At 39.3% G+C, this 24,689-nt stretch overlaps 1 protein-coding gene across 1 annotated transcript in view; it reads right to left on the reverse strand.

The window, feature by feature from the left end:
- Positions 1 to 24,689, reverse strand: part of LOC126240282 (transformation/transcription domain-associated protein) — a 491,514-nt gene that overhangs the window by 361,785 nt on the left and 105,040 nt on the right. The window contains exons 12-14 of the mRNA XM_049947913.1: positions 20,089 to 20,234; positions 17,806 to 18,030; positions 14,129 to 14,439 (exon numbers count right to left, since the gene is read on the reverse strand). Coding sequence (XP_049803870.1) covers positions 14,129 to 14,439; positions 17,806 to 18,030; positions 20,089 to 20,234 — 682 coding nt within the window. The remainder of the gene's footprint in view (positions 1 to 14,128; positions 14,440 to 17,805; positions 18,031 to 20,088; positions 20,235 to 24,689) is intronic.

The following is a 24,689-nucleotide window of genomic DNA, read 5'->3' on the forward strand; positions in this document are numbered from 1 at the left end:
CCACCACAGAGCTGAGTATCTTAAGGATTCTTAAAAAGTCACAATAAAGGAAGTGGAAAATGTTATATTATCATTAAAAAATAAAAACTCTGCTGGGTGGGATGGGATACACACCAAAATATTCAACCAGTCTTTTGAACAGGGATGCTTTCCCACTGTTTTGAAGTCTGGTGAAGTCAGACCTCTATTCAAGAAAGGGTCGAGGGAAGACGTGGGAAACTATTGGTCTATTTCTATTCTTCCAGTCCGGTCAGAAGTGTTAAAGAAAGTAGCTGCAAACCAGATCAAAAATTTTATTGAAAAAAATATTATCATAAGTAACCAATTTGGATTTCAGCCAGGAAAAAACACACTAGATGCAGTAAATAACTTTATTGAAAAGATAGGCAAATCATGGATCAGAGGAGTAAAGCTGCGCCGGTATCTTCTATGGTCTCTCAAAACCATTTGACTCTGTGAACCATGACGCGTTTATCTACAAATCAGACGAATATGGAATTAAGGACAATGCTCTAAACTGACTAACATCACACTTTCACAACAGAAAACAAAGGGTAACCATACCTCAGAGGCAGTGAATTATTATTCTGAATGGAGTGCAGTATCACAAGGTGTGCCTCGAGGCTCCATTTTTGGGGTCAATCCTGTCCCTGTTCTACATAAATGACTTGCCCATAAATATAAATTCCCCATCAGTTGTGTTTGCAGACAATACTTCTGTTTTAATTGAACATGATGATGCCGAAAAAATTCCGAGCTCCATCGTAAGCACACTGGGTACCTTAGAAAACTGGTTCCAGTTAAATGGGTTGGAACTGAACATTGCAGAAACCCATATGGTACATTTCAAAACCAAACATTCAAAATGTACGGAATTTAAAATACGACATAGCAATCAACCTATGAAAGAAGCTGACATGGTCAAATTCCTGGGACTAAATGTGGACAAGAACTTAAGCAGGAATACACATATTGACCTCCCATCAAATAAACTATGCACTTTTGCATTTGCAATGCAAATGCTAGCAAATTCCACTGACTTGAGTACTTAAAAAAATTGCTTATCATAGTTATTTGGAATCTGTCATTAGATATGGGATAATTTTCTGGGGAAGTCCAAGTTGTGTATCTCGAATACTGAAACTGAAAAAGAAAATTGTCTGATACATGACTACAGCACAGCAAACAGAGTCTTGTCATCCATTATTTTGGAAATTACAGATCCTAACTGCCCCTCCATATACATTTGTGAAATTATAATCTTCCTATACAGTAGACAAAAATTGAGGGGAATCCTTTTAACCACACATATAACACACAAGAAATAAAATAATTTTACGCTACCCACACACCAGTTGAATTTACATGCATGGACTCCACAGTACATGGGGATGACAATATAGGACAAGGTAATGGGCAAAAGCATATTTCATATGGGGGGAAAAAATAAAAAAAATAAAAATAAGAGGCAACAGCAGATTCTGTTGGAGAAATGCTATTATTCAAAACAGAATTCATGGAGGATGAAATGATAATTTGAACCAGGGGGTAATTAAGTGTTAGATTTTATTGTATGTATGTATATCTAAAAACAAAGATGATGAGACTTACAAACAAAAGTGCTGGCAGGTCGATAGACACACAAACATATACACAAAATTCTAGCTTTCGCAACAAACGGTTGCTTCATCAGGAAAGAGAGAGAAGGAGAGGGAAAGACGAAAGGATGTGGGTTTTAAGGGAGAGGGTAAGGAGTCATTCGAATCCCAGGAGCGGAAAGACTTACCTTAGGGGGAAAAAAGGACAGGTATAAACTCGCGCGCACACGCACACGCACACGCGCGCGCGCACACACACACACACACACACACACACACACACACACACACACACACACACACACACACGCAGACATTTGTAAAGGCAAAGAGTTTGGGCAGAGATGTCAGTCGAGGCGGAAGTAAAGAGGCAAAGATGTTGAAAGACAGGTGAGGTATGAGCGGCAGAAACTTGAAATTAGCAGAGGTTGAGGCCTGGCGGATAACGAGAAGAGAGGACACACTGAAGGGCAAGTTCCCATCTCCGGAGTTCTGACAGGTTGGTGTTAGTGGGAAGTATCCAGATAATCCGGACAGTGTAACACTGTGCCAAGATGTGCTGGCCGTGCACGAAGGCATGTTTAGCCACAGGGTGATCCTCATTACCAACAAACACTGTCTGCCTGTGTCCATTCATGTGAATGGACAGTTTGTTGCTGGTCATTGCTACATAGAAAGCTTCACAGTGTAGGCAGGTCAGTTGGTAAATCACGTGGGTGCTTACACACGTGGCTCTGCCTTTGATCGTGTACACCTTCCGGGTTACAGGACTGGAGTAGGTGGTGGTGGGAGGGTGCATGGGACAGGTTTTACACCGGGGGCGGTTACAAGGGTAGGAAGGAGCCAGAGGGTAGGGAAGGTGGTTTGGGGATTTCATAGGGATGAACTAAGAGGTTATGGAGGTTAGGTGGACGGCGGAAAGACACTCCTGGTGGAGTGGGGAGGATTTCATGGAGGATGGATCTCATTTCAGGGCAGGATTTGAGGAAGTCGTATCCCTGCTGGAGAGCCACATTCAGAGAGTGATCCAGTCCCGGAAAGTATCCCTGTCACAAGCGGGGCACTTTTGGGGTTTTTCTGTGGGAGCTTCTGGGTTTGAAGGGATGAGGAAGTGGCTCTGGTTATTTGCTTCTGCACCAGGTCGGGAAGGTAGTTGCGGGATGCGAAAGCTGTTTTCAGGTTGTTGGTGTAATGGTTCAGGGATTCCGGACTGGAGCAGATTCGTTTGCCATGAAGACCTAGGCTGTAGGGAAGGGACCGTTTGATGTGGAATGGGTGGCAGCTGTCATAATGGAGGTACTGTTGCTTGTTGGTGGGTTTGATGTGGACGGACTTGTGAAGCTGGCCATTGGACAGATGGAGGTCAACGTCAAGGAAAGTGGCATGGGATTTGGAGTAGGACCAGGTGAATCTGATGGAACCAAAGGAGTTGAGGTTGGAGAGGAAATTCTAGAGTTCTTCTTCACTATGAGTCCAGATCATGAAGATGTCATCAATAAATCTGTACCAAACTTTGGGTTTGCAGGCCTGGGTAATCAAGAAGGCTTCCTCTAAGCGACCCATGAATAGGTTGGCGTACGAGGGGGCCATCCTGGTATCCATGGCTGTTCCCTTTAATTGTTGGTATGTCTGGCCTTCAAAAGTGAAGAAGTTGTGGGTCAGGATGAAGTTGGCTAAGGTAATGAGGAAAGAGGTTTTAGGTAGGGTGGCAGGTGATCGGCGTGAAAGGAAGTGCTCCATCGCAGCGAGGCCCTGGACGTGTGGAATATTTGTGTATAAGGAAGTGGCATCAATGGTTACAAAGATGGTTTCCGGGGGTAACAGACTGGGTAAGGATTCCAGGCGTTCGAGAAAGTGGTTGGTGTCTTTGATGAACGATGGGAGACTGCATGTAATGGGTTGAAGGTGTTGATCTACGTAGGCAGAGATACGTTCTGTGGGGGCTTGGTAACCAGCTACAATGGGGCGGCCGGGATGATTGGGTTTGTGAATTTTAGGAAGAAGGTAGATGGTAGGGGTGCGGGGTGTCGGTGGGGTCAGGAGGTTGATGGAGTCAGGTGAAAGGTTTTGTACTACAATGGGGCGGCCGGGATGATTGGGTTTGTGAATTTTAGGAAGAAGGTAGATGGTAGGGGTGCGGGGTGTCGGTGGGGTCAGGAGGTTGATGGAGTCAGGTGAAAGGTTTTGTAGGGGGCCCAAGGTTCTGAGGATTCCTTGAAGCTCCACCTGGACATCAGGAATGGGATTACCTTGGCAAACTTTGTATGTGGTGTTGTCTGAAAGCTGACGCAGTCCCTCAGCCACATACAAATTGTATTATTATTACTATTAGTATTATTACTATTATTATTTCTTTCCTTTCTCAGACCTTAGGTCTGGTTCGAAATGAAAGTGACGCAGATCTTGATCAAGCGTCACTTCCTTTTAACTGTACGGTATATGTTATATTGCATTTAGGAACTTTCGGGTAATTGAACATGTATCAATAATTACGGATTTCTGTAGTTGTATATATAAGGTTGGATGTAGCTGTATTGCATTGATGTACTGGTGGATATTGTGTGGTAGGACTCCTGTAGTTGATAGTATAATTGGTATAATGTCAACTTTATCCTGATGCCACATATCCTTGACTTCCTCAGCCAGTTTGATGTATTTTTCAATTTTTTCTCCTGTTTTCTTCTGTATATTTGTTGTATTGGGTATGGATATTTCGATTAGTTGTGTTAATTTCTTCTTTTTATTGGTGAGTATGATGTCAGGTTTGTTATGTGGTGTTGTTTTATCTGTTATAATGGTTCTGTTCCAGTATAATTTGAATTCATCATTCTCCAGTACACTTTGTGGTGCATACTTGTATGTGGGAACGTGTTGTTTTATAAGTTTATGTTGTAAGGCAAGCTGTTGATGATTTATTTTTGCTATATTGTCATGTCTTCTGGGGTATTCTGTATTTGCTAGTATTGTACATCCGCTTGTGATATGATCTACTGTTTCTACACTCCTGGAAATTGAAATAAGAACACCGTGAATTCATTGTCCCAGGAAGGGGAAACTTTATTGACACATTCCTGGGGTCAGATACATCACATGATCACACTGACAGAACCACAGGCACATAGACACGGGCAACAGAGCATGCACAATGTCGGCACTAGTACAGTGTATATCCACCTTTCGCAGCAATGCAGGCTGCTATTCTCCCATGGAGACGATCGTAGAGATGCTGGATGTAGTCCTGTGGAACGGCTTGCCATACCATTTCCACCTGGCGCCTCAGTTGGACCAGCATTCGTGCTGGACGTGCAGACCGCGTGAGACGACGCTTCATCCAGTCCCAAACATGCTCAATGGGGGACAGATCCGGAGATCTTGCTGGCCAGGGTGGTTGACTTACACCTTCTAGAGCACGTTGGGTGGCACGGGATACATGCGGACGTGCATTGTCCTGTTGGAACAGCAAGTTCCCTTGCCGGTCTAGGAATGGTAGAACGATGGGTTCGATGACGGTTTGGATGTACCGTGCACTATTCAGTGTCCCCTCGACGATCACCAGTGGTGTACGGCCAGTGTAGGAGATCGCTCCCCACACCATGATGCCGGGTGTTGGCCCTGTGTGCCTCGGTCGTATGCAGTCCTGATTGTGGCGCTCACCTGCACGGCGCCAAACACGCATACGACCATCATTGGCACCAAGGCAGAAGCGACTCTCATCGCTGAAGACGACACGTCTCCATTCGTCCCTCCATTCACGCCTGTCGCGACACCACTGGAGGCGGGCTGCACGATGTTGGGGCGTTAGCGGAAGACGGCCTAACGGTGTGCGGGACCGTAGCCCAGCTTCATGGAGATGGTTGCGAATGGTCCTCGCCGATACCCCAGGACCAACAGTGTCCCTAATTTGCTGGGAAGTGGCGGTGCGGTCCCCTACGGCACTGCGTAGGATCCTACGGTCTTGGCGTGCATCCGTGCGTCGCTGCGGTCCGGTCCCAGGTCGACGGGCACGTGCACCTTCCGCCGACCACTGGCGACAACATCGATGTACTGTGGAGACCTCACGCCCCACGTGTTGAGCAATTCGGCGGTACGTCCACCCGGCCTCCCGCATGCCCACTATACGCCCTCGCTCAAAGTCCGTCAACTGCACATACGGTTCACGTCCACGCTGTCGCGGCATGCTACCAGTGTTAAAGACTGCGATGGAGCTCCGTATGCCACGGCAAACTGGCTGACACTGACGGCGGCGGTGCACAAATGCTGCGCAGCTAGCGCCATTCGACGGCCAACAGCGCGGTTCCTGGTGTGTCCGCTGTGCCGTGCGTGTGATCAATGCTTGTACAGCCCTCTCGCAGTGTCCGGAGCAAGTATGGTGGGTCTGACACACCGGTGTCAATGTGTTCTTTTTTCCATTTCCAGGAGTGTATTTGTTGTTTGCAAAGTGTGCATTTATCTGTTGTGGTATTGGGATCTTTAATAATATGCTTGCTGTAATATCTGGTGTTTATTGTTTGATCCTGTATTGCAATCATGAATCCTTCCGTCTCACTGTATATATTGCCTTTTCTTAGCCATGTGTTGGATGCGTCTTGATAGATGTGTGGCTGTGTTAAATGATACGGGTGCTTGCCATGTAGTGTTTTCTTTTTCCAATTTATTTTCTTCGTGTCTGTTGATGTTATGTGATCTAAAGGGTTGTAGAAGTGGTTATGAAATTGCAATGGTGTAGCCGATGTATTTATATGAGTGATTGCTTTGTGTATTTTGCTAGTTTCTGTTCGCTCTATGAAGAATTTTCTTAAATTGTCTACCTGTCCATAATGTAGGTTTTTTTATGTCAATAAATCCCCTTCCTTTCTGCTTAATGTGAATCTTTCTGTTGCTGAATGTATGTGATGTATTCTATATTTGTGGCATTGTGATTGTGTAAGTGTATTGAGTGCTTCTAGGTTTGTGTTACTCCATTTCACTACTCCAAATGAGTAGGTCAATATTGGTATGGCATAAGTATTTATAGCTTTTGTCTTGTTTCTTGCTGTCAATTCTGTTTTCAGTATTTTTGTTAGTCTTTGTCTGTATTTTTCTTCTTCTTCTTCTTCTTCTTCTTCTTCTTCTATTATTATTATTATTATTATTATTATTATTATTATTATTATTATTATTATTATTATCTTTACTTTCTCAGACGTTAAGTCTGGTGAGGAATGGAGTGACGCGGACCTTTATCAAGCGTCACTTCCTTTTTGCTGTACGGTATATGTTATATTGCATTTAGGAACTTTCGGGTAATTGAACATGTATCAATAATTACGGATTTCTGTAATTGTATATATATGTTTGGATGTAGCTGTATTGCATTGATGTATTGGTGGATATTGTGTGGTATGACTCCTGTAGTTGATAGTATAATTGGTATGATGTCAACTTTATCCTGATGCCACATGTCTTTGACTTCCTCAGCCAGTTGGATGTATTTTTCAATTTTTTCTCCTGTTTTCTTTTGTATATTTGTTGTATTGGGTATGGATATTTCGATTAGTTGTGTTAATTTCTTCTTTTTATTGGTGAGTATGATGTCAGGTTTGTTATGTGGCGTTGTTTTATCTGTTATAATGGTTCTGTTCCAGTATAATTTGTATTCATCATTCTCCAGTACATTTTGTGGTGCATACTTGTATGTAGGAACGTGTTGTTTTATAAGTTTATGTTGTAAGGCAAGCTGTTGATGTATTATTTTTGCGACATTGTCATGTCTTCTGGGGTATTCTGTATTTGCTAGTATTGTACATCCACTTGTGATGTGATCTACTGTTTCTATTTGTTGTTTACAAAGTCTGCATTTATCTGTTGTGGTATTGGGATCTTTAATAATATGCTTGCTGAAATACCTGGTGTTTATTGTTTGATCCTGTATTGCAATCATGAATCCTTCTGTCTCACTGTATATATTGCCTTTTCTTAGCCATGTGTTGGATGCGTATTAATCGATGTGTGGCTGTGTTAGATGATATGGGTGCTTGCCATGAAGTGTTTTCTTTTTCCAATTTGCTTTCTTCGTATCTGTTGATGTTATGTGATCTAAAGGGTTGTAGAAGTGGTTATGAAATTGCAGTGGTGTAGCCGATGTATTTATATGAGTGATTGCCTTGTGTATTTTGCTAGTTTCTGCTCGTTCTAGAAAGAATTTTCTTAAATTGTCTACCTGTCCATAATGTAGGTTTTTTATATCGATAAATCCCCTTCCTCCTTCCTTTCTGCTTAATGTGAATCTTTCTGTTGCTGAATGTATGTGATGTATTCTATATTTGTGGCATTGTGATCGTGTAAGTGTATTGAGTGCTTCTAGGTCTGTGTTACTCCATTTCACTACTCCAAATGAGTAGGTCAATATTGGTATGGCATAAGTATTTATAGCTTTTGTCTTGTTTCTTGCTGTCAGTTCTGTTTTCAGTATTTTTGTTAGTCTTTGTCTATATTTTTCTTTTAGTTCTTCTTTAATATTTGTATTATCTATTCCTATTTTTTGCCTGTATCCTAGATATTTATAGGCATCCGTTTTTTCCATCGCTTCTATGCAGTCGCTGTTATCCAATATGTAATCTTCTTGTTTAGTGTGTTTTCCCTTGACTATGCTATTTTTCTTACATTTGTCTGTTCCAAAAGCCATACTTATATCATTGCTGAATCCTTCTGTTATCTTTAGTAATTGGTTGAGTTGTTGATTGGTTGCTGCCAGTAGTTTTAGATCATCCATGTATAGCAAATGTGTGATTTTGTGTGGGTATGTTCCAGTAATATTGTATCCATAATTTGTATTGTTTAGCATGTTGGATAGTGGGTTCAGAGCAAGACAGAACCAGAAAGGACTTAATGAGTCTCCTTGGTATATTCCACGCTTAATCTGTATTGGCTGTGATGTGATATTATTAGAGTTTGTTTGGATATTAAGTGTGGTTTTCCAGTTTTTCATAACTATGTTTAGGAACTGCATCAATTTAGGATCTACTTTGTATAATTCCAATATTTGTAGTAACCATGAGTGGGGTACACTATCAAAAGCTTTTTGGTAATCAATGTATGCGTAGTGTGGTGACCTTTGTTTAGTTTTAGCTTGATATGTCACCTCTGCATCTATTATCAGTTGCTCTTTACATCCTCGTGCTCCTTTGCAACAGCCTTTTTGTTCTTCATTTATAATTTTGTTCTGTGTTGTATGTGTCATTAATTTCTGTGTAATGACTGAAGTTAATATTTTGTAGATTGTTGGTAGGCATGTTATGGGGCGATATTTAGCTGGGTTTGCTGTGTCTGCTTGATCTTTAGGTTTCAGATAGGTTATTCCATGTGTAAGTGTATCAGGGAATGTGTATGGGTCTGCAATGTAACTGTTAAATAATTTAGTTAGATGTGAATGTGTTGAGGTGAACTTCTTTAGCCAGAAATTTGCTATTTTATCATTTCCAGGGGCTTTCCAATTGTGCGTAGAATTAATTGCTCGGGTGACTTCATGTTGCAAAATTATCACTTCAGGCATTTGTGGTATCATCTTGTATGAGTCTGTTTCTGCTTGTATCCACCGTGCATGCCTGTTATGTTGTACCGGGTTTGACCATATGTTGCTCCAGAAGTGTTCCATGTCTGTTATGTTTGGTGGATTGTCTATTTTAATGTGTGTGTTATCTATTGTCTGGTAAAATTTCTTTTGGTTTGTGTTGAATGTTTGGTTTTGTTTCCTTCTATTTTCACTTTTTTTGTATCTTCTAAGTCGTTTGGCCAATGCTTGTAACTTCTGCTTCTTTTCATCTAATTGCTCCATTGCTTCTTGTTGTGAGATTTTACCTAACCTTTTTCGTTTTTTGTCTGATATTTCATTTCTTATAAATTGTGTTAGCTGTCCGATGTCTTTTCTCAGTTTTTCTATTCTGATCTGTAGCCTGTGTTGCCATGCTGGTTTTGTGGGTTTCTTCTGTGTGTTGGTTGGTTCTGATCTCTGCCTAGTGTGTATATTTAGTGTAGTGAGTGCTCCTACATAAACCAGTAGTTGTAACTCTTCCATTGTTGTATTTTCATTTATTTTGTTGTGTATGATTGTGTTGATAGTTGTTATTGTTGTTTCGACTTGTGGGTTATTTGGTGGTCTATGCAAGAATGGTCTAATGTCTGTATTTGTGTCTTTGTATTCTATATATGTCAGCTGAAATTTCTCTTCTATATCTAACATGTGTGTCACTTCGTGTTCTATTTGTGCTTGTTCTGGTGGCTGTCTTAAGATGTCGTTTTCCTCTGATTGTTTAATTGATGTGTGTTGTTCTTTGTTTGTTTGCTCTGGGATGTTTGAGTCCATTACTGTATTTTCTTCTTCTTCTTCTGATTGCACATTATTTTGTTCTAGTATTTGTTGTACTTGTTGTTTGATGTTTTCTAATTCTGACTGGGGTATCCTGTTATTTTTGATTATTACACGGATCTTATCAGCTAGTCGTTGTTCTGTTAAAAATTTTAATTCTGGGTATCTGGTAATAAATGTTGTGTGTACTTGTGATCTGTATCCAGTTGTGTTGGTTCCTAGGTTTGTTGCTTGGTAATAACAGAACATGAGGTGTCGATTAACTTCATCTGACCATCTCATCCTCTGTCTTTGTTTTCCTTCTAGGGTGGTTGCAGGAAGCATATCCTGCAAAACACCTCTATTTGGATTTAAATCATTTTCCAGTTGGCTAGCAGTGTCGTTACCATTGTGGGCGGGCATAGGGTTCAAGCGTCGTCCCCGACCATGACGGCGCTTGTCCGAGGCTTCTTTAGTTCTGTCCTGAACCAAGTAATCACACTAAAAGGGGGGTTAGCCCTATTAGTGGTTTGTTCTTTTCGTCGCCTTTTACGACTGGCAGAACATACCGGAGGCCTATTCTTTATTTATTATTATTTCTTTACTTTCTCAGACGTTAAGTCTGGCTGAGAATGGAAAGTGACGCGGACCTTGATCAAGCGTCACTTCCTATTAACTGTACGGTATGTGTTATATTGCATTTAGGAACTTTCGGGTAATTGAACATGTATCAATAATTACGGATTTCTGTAGTTGTATATATATGTTTGGATGTAGCTGTATTGCATTGATGTACTGGTGGATATTGTGTGGTATGACTCCTGTAGTTGATAGTATAATTGGTATGATGTCAACTTTATCCTGATGCCACATGTCTTTGACTTCCTCAGCCAGTTGGATGTATTTTTCAATTTTTTCTCCTGTTTTCTTTTGTATATTTGTTGTATTGGGTATGGATATTTCGATTATTTGTGTTAATTTCTTCTTTTTATTGGTGAGTATGATGTCAGGTTTGTTATGTGGCGTTGTTTTATCTGTTATAATGGTTCTGTTCCAGTATAATTTGTATTCATCATTCTCCAGTACATTTTGTGGTGCATACTTGTATGTAGGAACTTGTTGTTTTAAAAGTTTATGTTGTAAGGCAAGCTGTTGATGTATTATTTTTGCGACATTGTCATGTCTTCTGGGGTATTCTGTATTTGCTAGTATTGTACATCCGCTTGTGATGTGATCTACTGTTTCTATTTGTTGTTTACAAAGTCTGCATTTATCTGTTGTGGTATTGGGATCTTTAATAATATGCTTGCTGTAATACCTGGTGTTTATTGTTTGATCCTGTATTGCAATCATGAATCCTTCTGTCTCACTGTATATATTGCCTTTTCTTAGCCATGTGTTGGATGCGTCTTGATCAATGTGTGGCTGTGTTAGATGATACGGGTGCTTGCCATGAAGTGTTTTCTTTTTCCAATTTACTTTCTTCGTATCTGTTGATGTTATGTGGTCTAAAGGGTTGTAGAGGTGGTTATGAAATTGTAGTGGTGTAGCCGATGTATTTATATGAGTGATTGCTTTGTGTATTTTGCTAGTTTCTGCTCGTTCTATAAAGAATTTTCTTAAATTGTCTACCTGTCCATAATGTAGGTTTTTTATATCGATAAATCCCCTTCCTCCTTCCTTTCTGCTTAATGTGAATCTTTCTATTGCTGAATGTATGTGATGTATTCTATATTTGTGGCATTGTGATCGTGTAAGTGTATTGAGTGCTTCTAGGTCTGTGTTACTCCATTTCACTACTCCAAATGAGTAGGTCAATATTGGTATGGCATATGTATTTATAGCTTTTGTCTTGTTTCTTGCTGTCAATTCTGTTTTCAGTATTTTTGTTAGTCTTTGTCTATATTTTTCTTTTAGTTCTTCTTTAATATTTGTATTATCTATTCCTATTTTTTGTCTGTATCCTAGATATTTATAGGCATCCGTTTTTTCCATCGCTTCTATGCAGTCGTTATGGTTATCCAATATGTAATCTTCTTGTTTAGTGTGTTTTCCCTTGACTAGGCTATTTTTCTGACATTTGTCTGTTCCAAAAGCCATACTTATATCATTGCTGAATACTTCTGTTATCTTTAGTAATTGGTTGAGTTGTTGATTTGTTGCTGCCATTAGTTTTAGATCATCCATGTATAGCAAATGTGTGATTTTGTGTGGGTATGTTCCAGTAATATTGTATCCATAATTTGTATTATTTAGCATGTTGGATAGTGGGTTCAGAGCAAGACAGAACCAGAAAGGACTTAATGAGTCTCCTTGGTATATTCCACGCTTAATCTGTATTGGCTGTGATGTGATATTATTTGAATTTGTTTGGATATTAAGTGTGGTTTTCCAATTTTTCATTACTATGTTTAGGAACTGTATCAATTCAGGATCTATTTTGTATATTTCCAATATCTGTAGTAACCGTGAGTGGGGTACACTATCAAAAGCTTTTTGGTAATCAATGTATGCGTAGTGTAGCGACCTTTGTTTAGTTTTAGCTTGATATGTCACCTCTGCATCTATTATCAGTTGCTCTTTACATCCTCGTGCTCCTTTGCAACAGCCTTTTTGTTCTTCATTTATAATTTTGTTCTGTGTTGTATGTGTCATTAATTTCTGTTTAATGATTGAAGTTAATATTTTGTATATTGTTGGCAGGCATGTTATGGGGCGATATTTAGCTGGGTTTGCTGTGTCTGCTTGATCTTTAGGTTTCAGATAAGTTATTCCATGTGTAAGTGTATCAGGGAATGTGTATGGGTCTGCAATGTAACTGTTAAATAATTTAGTTAGATGTGAATGTGTTGAGGCGAACTTCTTTAACCAGAAATTTGCTATTTTATCATTTCCAGGGGCTTTCCAATTGTGAGTAGAATTAATTGCTTGGGTGACTTCATGTTGCAAAATTTTCACTTCAGGCATTTGTGGTATCATCTTGTATGTGTCTGTTTCTGTTTGTATCCACCGTGCATGCCTGTTATGTTGTACCGGGTTTGACCATATGTTGCTCCAGAAGTGTTCCATGTCTGTTATGTTTGGTGGATTGTTTATTTTAATGTGTGTGTTATCTATTGTCTGGTAAAATTTCTTTTGGTTTGTGTTGAATGTTTGGTTTTGTTTCCTTCTATTTTCACTTTTTTTGTATCTTCTGAGTCGTTTGGCTAATGCTTGTAATTTCTGCTTCTTTTCGTCTAATTGCTCTGTCGCTTCTTGTTGTGAGATTTTACCTAACCTTTTTCGTTTTTTTCCGAGATTTCATTTCTTATAAATTGTGTTAGCTGTCCGATGTCTTTTCTCAGTTTTTCTATTCTGATCTGTAGCCTGTGTTGCCATGCTGGTTTTGTGGGTTTCTTCTGTGTGTTGGTTGGTTCTGATCTCTGTCTAGTGTGTATATTTAGTGTAGTGAGTGCTCCTATATAAACCAGTAGTTGTAACTCTTCCATAGTTGTGTTTTCATTTATTTTGTTGTGTATGATTGTGTTGATAGTTTTTATTGTTGTTTCGACTTGTGGGTTATTTGGTGGTCTATGCAAGAATGGTCTTATGTCTGTATTTGTGTCTTTGTATTCTATATATGTTAGCTGAAATTTTTCTTCTGTATCTAGCATCTGTGTCACTTCGTGTTATTATTATTATTATTATTATTATTATTATTATTATTATTATTCTATTTGTTAACATCAGCTGTTCTCTGTTCAAGGTGAAATTTTACCACAGTGTGACATGTCTCCTGTACCTGAATCAAATGATTCAGATTATGTGCGTTATGAGACAAATAAACCACAATTCACAATTAAGGAACTCTTACAAATTTACATAAATTACATGTAAGCACTGCTAATCATTTGTAATCATACCAGGGCTTTGTTGTAGGGTTTTTCTTTTGTTACACATAGAACAGTAAATCTATACAACAGAATAATATATAAAATTTAATATATCCTGGATTTGTCAATTTAGGCTGGAATTCAGCTCAAGACAATAGTGATATCATTGCTCATCTGAAAGGAGGATCAAAATGTATATTCATTATCTGAAGGACTGACCAATAAATAAGCACAAAGCAGAATGGTGTGGAGTTCTAGTATCTGATAATGAGCAGGCAACAAGAAGGGAACAAAATAGAAAAGGGTAAACCAATAACAACAAATCATGAACGTACCTGTTAACAATCTTATGCAGGTGGGGTCTGAGCATGTGTTTGTTCTCCTCTGGAAACAAAGAAACGCTACCAAACACCAACTTGAAAAGTTTCAAGTACAAGTTGCTCTTCTCCATGCCATTTCCCATCTCTTCCATTCTTTTCAAGAGATACTCAAGAAGAACAGTGGCAAACACAGGTGATGTGGTTGGATTTGCAAGAAAAGAGTTTGCCACAACTTGTAGTGCTGAATTCTTGTAGATTCGATCCACTACAAATTCTATTGTCGTTGAGAACACTTCATTAAATGTTAGGGGATTCATCATAGAGAACTGAAAACAGGAATAAATAATTAACTTCTGATTTCACCAAATACAAGTGTGTCATTGTTATAGGTCTAAGCTGCTCAAAATTTAATGCAAATAAAATCACACATGGTTACACATTTTAAAGATTTTTTTTTGTCACGAAGTTAATTTTCTAGCCCACACTGCAGGTATTTATTACTTTAAATGTATTCTGCTTGTTACAAATATACTATGTTTATGGAAGATTCTTGGTGCTGTAACAATACATTATGTTATATTCTGCATTATAACTTGAAGATCCACAAATATACACTGAATAAAACACCCATACCAAATATTGGCATTAATGTTAGTCCTTCCCAAACATCTCTTTAACAAGGTGCTCTATTTGGTTTACCTGTAAGGAAGAGCTGTGCAAAGTGGCCATGGCGTGTGAAGTGGCCATTGGGGTTCTTGGGGTGCTGGCATGGGGCAGGAAATTAACTTATTCTCCCTAGAGAGCCATTCACTCCATGAAGTCTAACCTGTCTGCTGTGCCACTCTTCGGAGTTATAATAATTTCTGTGGATTGTAGATATATGACTTTACAAATGAACCATTGTGGCATTTGCCTAGAGTGATTCAGGGAAATCACGGAAAACCTAAATCTGGATGGCCGGACACAGTGGGTTATGTGCCAGTTGGTGCTCCCTCAAGATTATGAATTCTGTACATGAGTTTGCGAATGAAGTTCGACTTTTATTTGTGGAAAATGTAATTCAAACCATGTTTCACACTGAAATATATTCTGTTCTTTGTTAAAAGAGATTTTTACCCCTTACTTTTTGCTTTAAAACTAAGTAGCCACCTTGCCTACTTATGTCGGGCAAAGTGGGCATTTTACCACTTTGTGAAAATAGAACTGTTTAACTTATTAGGTTTTAATAAAGCGAGATGTAACATAAAAATTCCAACAATGACTCATTGGTATTATAGTCATAGGAGACTACGTTTCTTCATTTTGTGAAGTGCAAAATTTTATGTTTATGAACATTTAAAACAACTTGTCAATCTGTGTACCAATTTGAAATCTTATCAAGATCTGACTGAATAGAGGAGATAAAGTGAAGTAACTGTAACGATGAAAAAGATTTTTTTGGATTTCGATGTGTAGAAGAGAAGGATCAAGATGATCTAATGGACATTGAGAGTGACAGTGACTAGGGAAATTACAAAAAGATTGAATTTGGAAGGTAAAGATGCTGTATTCGTGTGTGCAAGTTGTGTGTGTGTGTGTGTGTGTGTGTGTGTGTGTGTGTGTGTGTGTGTGTGTGGCTGCACAGGCTTTAATGGCCGAAAGCTATAACTGTGTGAACCTTTTTGTTGTGCTTATCGCGACTGAGCATCTCCGCTATTTGGTGAATAGCAACTTTCCTTCTCTAATATTGTTACATTTCATCCTGGATTTTCCATTGTTTGACCTTTTGCCTTTTAGTAGTTTTAATTTGATTTTTATAACATTTTACATTCTGGTTATTTTTCTGATGTTTTTATTCAATTATAATATTTTTATTTATTTATTTCTTTTTTTTTTCAATCATACAACTACCACACTGACCTATTAATCTGAGCAATTTTGTTTTTAAAATTATAAATTCCCAAGAATTTTATTTAATTATAATTTTATCTTAAAATATATTCCAGTTTTTGAGTTTGATTTAGCCATATCATTACTGCTTTTATCAATTAACAATTTTTTGAGCTAGCTTGCTAATTAAATCATAAATTCCCAGGAATTCGTGAATTTTGGGAATATTGTCATCAGTGAAGTGTTACAAAAAGGAACAGCAGAATATAGATCAACGTTAGGCTGTCAAGTTTTGCGTGAAACTTTGGGAATCCGTTAGTGTGACCCTTGAAAAATTGAAATAGCCCTCTTGGGTACATTTATTATCAAGAGCTCAAATTTTTCACTGGCACAAATCATTTTTGAAGGCTGAGAACATGTTGAAGATGAACCTCATTCAGTGAGACCTTCAAATTCAAAGACTGATGAAAATGTCAAATGTGTGTATGCTTTTGTAAAGATAAGACCGGCATTTAACAAAAGGATGATGGGTGACCTGTTTAACTTAAACACGTTCACCATACATCAAAGTTTGACCAACGTTTTGCACATGCAAAGGGTCTGTGCCAAAATGGTGCCAAAAAACTTCGCACCTGAGGAAAAGAACAATTGAAGAAACTTGGGTATTGATCATCTTGAAAAGATTGCCAATTACCACACAGGTGATGACCCCTGGATTGTTTTAATACAATTGTGAGACAAAGCGCCAAAGCGAGGAGAGGCACACTTCAGACATCATCTCAGAAAAAAAGCCCGAATGAGCAAAATGATGATAAAAACATGCTCCACAACAAACTGTCAATGAGGTGTTTTACAAATATGTCCTAGAAAGGCTCAGGAAATGGGGGAATCTTGTGAGACCAAACGTTGCACGCAAGTGGATGCTGCATCATGATAATGCCCTATATCAGATGGTCACTTCCATCACGAAATTTTTTACCTCAAAAAGCATTTCTGTTGATCCACAGCCCCTTGGAACAATGACACTGCCATTTTATAGCTGTCCAAGGGAATTGCTGTGAAGGGGACAATATTGTTACTTGAACAAAAGAAATCTTTGATAGATAAAAAACCAGTCTCATTACTTTTCTCACATCCCTCATATGCTGCTATTGAATCACAGTGAGATCAAACAAAAAGACAGACAAATATTCATTTATTTTGTGTTACTGCTTATAAGATGCAATGGTTGTGAGGGGCTATTAAACTATATGAAAGTTTACACATTCAATCCTTCGTATCATAAGGCCATCTCATTTCTCAGACAAACACATTTTATTTAAGAAAGAAACACATAAAGAAACCACTGTTTATGTTCACCCAATATGAGAGTACTGCTTAAGAAATGGCATTTACAGTCAATCAGTTGCACAGCAAGACAAAATACATTACAATCAGATGTTAGTTAAAATTCACTTGGTTATTGAAACAGCTTTTTGCTTAATCTTCTACATGAAGTATCTAAGAGATACAAATGCAGATAATTGGATTCAGTGTTTCTAAATGTTCAAAATGCTTTTCATTCAGTACAGCAAAGACAATGTGATCAGTTGGCATGCTTGTCTGATATGCAAGAGCATGAAATAAACTTTCTTAATCTTAAGTGGCACACATATCACTCTCATAATAGCCCCTGCTTGTAAAGAAGCTTATGGAAACTCATTATTCCCACGATCCATCTGTGGATGGAATGTGAAGAAAACTTACCATACAGTACACTAGAAAGCTAATTATATCACACAGTTTAGTTATTTGGAGTTATAAGTGAACACACAAATACTCACAACTCCTGAGAAATGTTCCAACACTTCTTTTTCTTCTTTTGAGCGAACAGTTTGGTTAGCAGCATTCCTCTGAATAGCAGGCAAAATGAGGCCCGGTAACATGGGGTTTGCACTAAGAGTGTATATATCGAGAGCCTTCATCCCCCACTTAACAAGACGTATAAACATTAGTGTTTCTTTTGGATGAAATAGTTTTCCTTGTGTTGATCCTTCAATGGTTGGAACCTTAAGAAAACAAATTACAAGAATTAGACTTCAATCACTTTGCTTCAGATGTTTTGAAAAAACAATTTTGTCAGTTGTGCCTACATACTTTATACTAAATACTTCTGCAATACAAAACAATTTCACTGACTGATTACAATGAACATGCACTGTACAAGCAAGTTTTAAAGAAAATGCTGTATCACTGGAATGCTACTCAGGTTTTAAAATCTCGTCAGAAGCACACCCCAACAATCAGTCTTTTCTTCTGATCCCGTGCGGTAAGTCTCCCCTGACCCACAGTTCTGTGTGACTGTCCCAAAATCTATCCCTTTTCCTAGACCTCTCCAGACCTTTTCCTTCGCCCCTCTTCCTTTCCCTTCAACACTTCTGCCTGTAGGAGCCACTGGCTCCAAAAGCTTGCCTAATTACAACCTTCTTTAATGTGTGTGTTCTGCCGCCGCTTGGTGAGTAGATTTTTTCATCTATCTAATTACATTCTCATGATTAATTTCTAAGATGTATGTGTACTTTCCATGGTCTAATTTATGAGGATGGTTCGAAAAGTTCTCGGAACGGAACAGAAAAAAAGTACTTACATCACTGAAACTTTTTTTTATTTTTCAAAGTAGTCTCCTTGTAGATTAATGCACTGGTTCAACAATGTTTCAGTGCCTTGATCCCACCTCAAAAATGAGTTTCCTCCAGCCCCGCAAAATAGTTGTCAACTCCGGCTATCAATTCTACGTTTGAAGTGAATCTTTGTCCACCAAGAAAAATTTTCAGTTTTGGGAAGAGATGGAAGACTGATGGAGCCATATCAGGTGAATAAGGCAGGTGTGGCAACAATTCATACCTTAGTTCGTGTAATTCTGCAATGGCGATGGCATGCGTTTTTTATCCAGCGTCAAGAGTTGCGGCACCCATCAGGCAGATAATTTTTTCATTTCTAATTCTTCAGTTAAAATTTAATATACCTTTTCATATGACATCTGGCAAGAATGAGCAATTTCACACACTTTCAATCGGCGATCCTCCATGACCATTTTGTGCACTTTTGCAATGATTTATGGAGTAGTGACACATTTTGGCTGACCACTGCGCGGATCATCATCTAAGCTCTCCTGACCAAATTTAAATTCATTTCTCCACTTGGCAACAGTTGAATATGAAGGAGCACAGTCCCCCAGTGTATTCTGGAAATCGGCATGAATGTCCTTTGCTTTGATACCTTTCTTTGCGATTTTTTCCATCTTCGCAAATCACTAAGCAGGAACAACAAAAGAGCCATGTCACCGTCACAGCTCTCTTCAAAGAGCACTGACATGGCACGTGTTTATAGGCAATGGCCCAACGAATATCATGTGAACAACTCTCATGGTCTCATGGTGATTCCGAGAACTTCTCAAGCAATGCTTGTAATTCCCACGTGGGTAGACTGTTATAAGCTTTTTATTGCATTGGTTAAATTGTTTGGGACTCGGCACTTTTTTAATATTTGCAGCATCATATGTCTTTCTGGGTCTGCAGCTCATGGGCTCGTGGTAGCGTTCTCGCTTCCCGAGCACAGGGTCGTGGGTTCGATTCCAGGCGGGGTTAGGGATTTTCACCTGCTCTGAGATGACTGGTTGGTGGTGTATCGTCGTCGTCGTCATCATCCATCTCCATTATGGTCCGGAGGAAGGCAACGGAAAACCACCTCCATTAGGACCTTGCCTAGTATGGCGGTGTGGGTCTCGCTCTGTCAAGAAGAATGGGACTTCATTTCCATTTCCATGTATTTCTGGCTCAGACTTAAGCCTTTTTGAGATCTAAAATTGAGAGTGTATAGACAACAACTAAATTTCTTTCTGTTCTCTATAAATTACAGCTTTTCTACTGGAACTAAAATGTGCAGCGCTTAATAGTGAACCTGTGAAGTTGGATATAACAATATTCTTTATTGCAGTCTGAGCAACGAGCACATCTAAAGGACGGTGCATGTATCATCACCCGACGAAATGACTACAAGAGCTATGGAAATTTTGTGTGCCTCAGCCTCTTACTCAAAACTGTAATAACCCAACAAACCTCACTCACCTTGCAAGCAGCACAGCCCCATGTAATCGTCTTTGCACCACACACCAAAGTTTTCACAAGGGCACGGCAGTCTGTTACTGTGTAGTTACTGCCCTGTGTCTGAGGAAACCCGAACTTCTTTTCCTCCTTTTCTGTTGGTAGCTTCCCTGTAGAAAATGAGTGTAACAATGTTTTATTATGAGTGGGTTTACCGACAAATTTTTATTTAAAATAATATGCAGAATGTTTAACGTATCACAAGATAAAAAAAAATAAGATAAGGTCTACACAGATCATCATTTATGTTATTGTTTTCATCTGGATCAGAGCAAACAACACTGATTATCAATTGTCAAGTTCAGAATTTTTGGCTGCCTTGGGTCCATACCTCATTAAATTTATGAACAATGAGGGTGGTCAGCTGCTGGCCACACAGCTTCTGGTACCAATGTCAATTATACTGGAACAATGGCTCGAAGTGAGTGAGAGGCCAGTTATCTTCTGGCTGATACGGATTATCCCTGGGTTAAGCTGACAAGGAGTCAGCAGACATGAAAAATGCAATACTACACAGAAAATTAATTTAACTATATGGAGTCAAATGAAACAGCTAACTTTAAGATGATGATTTTGGAATTCAGTGACTGATTGTTTCACTTGAGGATGACCCTTTAAACTTATTAACTTGGGCTTTCATAGTTAATTATTTGCACTGCTTCAATTCAGTTTGATTTGGGAAAGTCCTTAAATGAACTGCAATGTGCTCAGATAGACTGTTTGCCAACCACAGTGAGCCAAAAAAATTCTTTGAACAGTGTGAGATGTTAATGCACTTAATATGGTGAACAGTATACAAGATGTGTTAAGAAAGTACCAAACCTTTGGTTGGCAGATACACATTTATTCATTTGGAGGTACAAAACCCTAGACCCCTCCAAAGTAGTCTCCTTGGTAAAGCCACACTTCTCATTGTGCTCCCACCACTGTTTGAAACAGTTCTGGAACTCATCTTTTAGAATGGTTATCAGCTGGGCTGTCACATTCCATATGATGTCCTCTCTTACCTCTAATTATATTGCTTTCAGAGGCATTTTCAGCTTCAGAAATAACGAAAACTCTTTCAGTTGAGAGCCTGACTAACAACAGGGACGTTGCATTTTACAAGGAAAGTTGAATCAGATGCACAGAATGGATGGGTGCATGATCATCATGGACCTGTTAAATTTTTGCTGCCCACAGATCCAGTCACTTGCACCATGCAGCATGAAAATATGATGAATGACCTCCTGACAGTATTTCTTTGTTATTGTTTGGCCTCGTGTTGAAACCTAAGATGCAACACCCTACGAGAACATGACCCTGAATTTGTTGTGGACCTGCTGTGCTCTTTTGGCCTCCTTCCACTGTGATGCCTGCATCTTGGTCCCTGAATTGTGCCAGCACCACCTAAGAAACAGAAAGCCTATTCACACTGGACGTGATGTCCCAACACGGCGTCATCTGTAGTCTCCAAAAGCTTGTAAACATCGAGCTGCATGCTACTGTATTGTAATCTCTGACATTTGTGACGGGAGTTAATAAATATCGAGTGTGGAATGTTTTTGTTTCCTTGGCGTGCACGAGACTGGCTGATTTGTTTGCATTCTGTCACATCTTGTTATTAGTATAATAGTCAACAGGCGGGCACTATGGCAAATGTTACATATAACCCTCGACCAATGGAAGCCTAGTAAAAGGGTCGCTTGGTATCTCGAATGCAGGCAGCCATGATCAGAGTGGAGGCACTTTATTCTCTTTGCTGCTTGCTCCTGATCCAACAACATGTCTTTTTCCTACTCTCCTATGAGCCACCCTGAACTTCAGCCATAGCGACCCCCTCCAGTTGTATGGCCATCGGATTTTTACCAGACTTTCTGTGTTCTCATTTGAAAAATATCTCCCCAGGATGCCCACATTCCACCACATCCATCCAGCACACCTGGTGTCACAAACGGAATGCTCACAACTTTGAAACATTGGCACAAGAGTTAGCAGAGCAGTATTTCGATAGGAGAGGCATCAATTATTACAGCAATAAACTCTCCACCTGAGATAGACAGCAGGGCAAGATCTCAAGGTGTTTGCTGACCTAATCAGAACTATTTCCTGTTGGAGCATGGATGCGGCGGGTAATGAAGTATTACAGCAAGAAGTCAAAGTGAGAGACCTATGTGTATTTATCCACAGCATCAACCCACAAAATGGGCAAGGCGGCAAGGTGCAGTATCCTCACACCTCACATGCTCAGGCACGTGACACCTCGAAGTGCAACTGCAACTGTACCTGTTCCAAACACTATCCCATTTGCATTTAAGAGCAGGCTCGTATCCCGTATCTTATAGGAACCTACTACTTACCTGAATTTCATAACTTGATTTGACCCTTCCCTGTCCATTCCCCTTCTGTGAACACCACCTTGTCTCCAGTTTGAGCTGGAGCGGGAAGTCCTAAGTAGGGCCCATAGTGTTGGATTGCCTGAGACACTTTGGGTTAGATGGGGAGTTATGTTTCTGGCCCTATCCAGAACATCTCGTCTGGTTTATCAGCAAAATACTCCATTTAATATTCCTTGGCACACACCCAGTACAAAGCTGCTCATCATTAGCCTCCAGCTGAGTTATGTTGCAGATGCCAGTTTCACATTTCCCCTTCTCTCCTTTCCAGCCTTTGGTGTTGAAATTGAGCATCACATTGTAAGCATTTCAGGTTACAAACGCCAATTCTGGGTTCTCACAAGAACCAGGATTTAATGCTGACACTTTATTCATGAACATTTGTGTCTCGCTGAAAGCTGGCAGAAATCTAGTGTCTTAACACTCAATCAAAAGTAAGTGGGTCTGCACCTGTGAGCAACTTTTAATCAAGCAGTGCCCTGTCTCCAACCCCCCCCCCCTCCCCCCCTCGACCACCTCTGTTGCTATGAGCCTTTACAAAGCTTAGCCAATCAGATAGTTGAAAATCTATGAGACTGTGCTAATCATCATCATCATCATCATCATCATCATCAGTGTTCTGTTATATTAGAAGATCCTTCGCATCTCATTTCATGTGATCCATTGCTTCCTCTTCAATGCCAGTGTATATGCTGCTGTCCATTACAGCATCCAGGATCTGAAATGTCTTGCTTCTTCACCTCCTCTTTCCTTCCACATACTCTTCTAAGACTTATTATAAGCCCTTCCTTCTTTCTTAATATGTGTCAATCCAGTTTCAATTCCTTCTTTTTATTGCATCCAGTAACTGTCTTTACTCTACCACTCTTCTCAATAACTCTTCTTTTTTCGCTCTATCCATCCAACTTAATCTTTCCATCCTCCATCACATCCACATTTCAAAAGCCTCCAGTCTTGCTCTACCTTTCTTCCTCAGTGTCTACGTTTCAGCACCATACAGCAGGACACTCTTCACAAAACATTTTATTAGCCTTTTCCTCGAATCTTTGGCCATAATGCTGCAGAAAATTTCCCTTCTTATAAAATGTCTCTTTCACCATTGTTATTTTGGTTTCATTTTTGTGCTGCTCTCCTAAGATTTGAATGTGTTCTAATACTTCTACAGTCAACATTATCTTTACCTTTTTATTTCCTCTTGGGGCCATTACTTTTGTTTTCTTTGTATTTCTTTTTCTTCCACATCTCTTCCCTTTAGCTTCAATGGTATTCATTACATCCTGCAAATATTTTTGATCTTTTGCTAGGAGGACAATATCGCCTGCAAACTTCAAACGTCATTCTTTTTCCTCCAATTTTTACCTCTTTGTTGTCTAGTGGGCAGTGGTCAATCATACTTTCTAAGTACAGACTGGAGACAGACAGAAGCCTTGTCTGACTCCTTTTCCTAGTTCTACTGAGTTGGTACTTTCTCTTCACACTTACATTGATGCTCTTTGATTTAAATATAATGAGTTTACAAGTCATCTGATTTTTTTGTCTACTCTTTTTTCTCCTCATTATAGTTGCAAGTATATCCCACACCACATCATCAAAGGCATTTTCCAGGTATGGAAAACGCATATGTACGTCTCTTCCACTTTCAGTAAACCTTTCTCCCAAAATTCGCAGAAGTCCTATTGCAGCTCTAGTGCCCATATTCAGTGGAAAACCATATTTCTCTTCAGCTTGATTCTCCTCCATTACCTTTTTCCAGCCTTTTATTAATGACTCTTAACATAACATTGGCTGCATGTGAAATAAATGTCCTGTGCTCAATGTGTTTCTCTGTTCTTTGTCAGAAACTTCTCTGGACATTCACCACTGTCTCGGATATTTTGTTACATAACTTTAATCTCTCTCTTACATCTTCTTGGCTCAAAAATTTTTTTCCTCCCTGGAACTGTATTTGTAGCTACCAGTTTCCCATTTTTCACTGCAGTTATGGCACTCTTTACTTCTTCCATAATGATTTTTGGTCATTTCTCGCTGTCATTTACACTGGGCATGTTCTCATTGTTATTTATACTGTGGATGGATTCAAGTTCTAGGGATGTTGGTTTGTGATTTGGGTCATACAGCTCTTTTAAACAATCCTCCCAACTCTGTAGGATGTCCTCATGACCTCTGTACACTACATTTTTGGCTATACAG

Source organism: Schistocerca nitens, chromosome 1 (genome assembly GCF_023898315.1).
Source record: "Schistocerca nitens isolate TAMUIC-IGC-003100 chromosome 1, iqSchNite1.1, whole genome shotgun sequence".
Taxonomy (NCBI): domain Eukaryota; kingdom Metazoa; phylum Arthropoda; class Insecta; order Orthoptera; family Acrididae; genus Schistocerca; species Schistocerca nitens.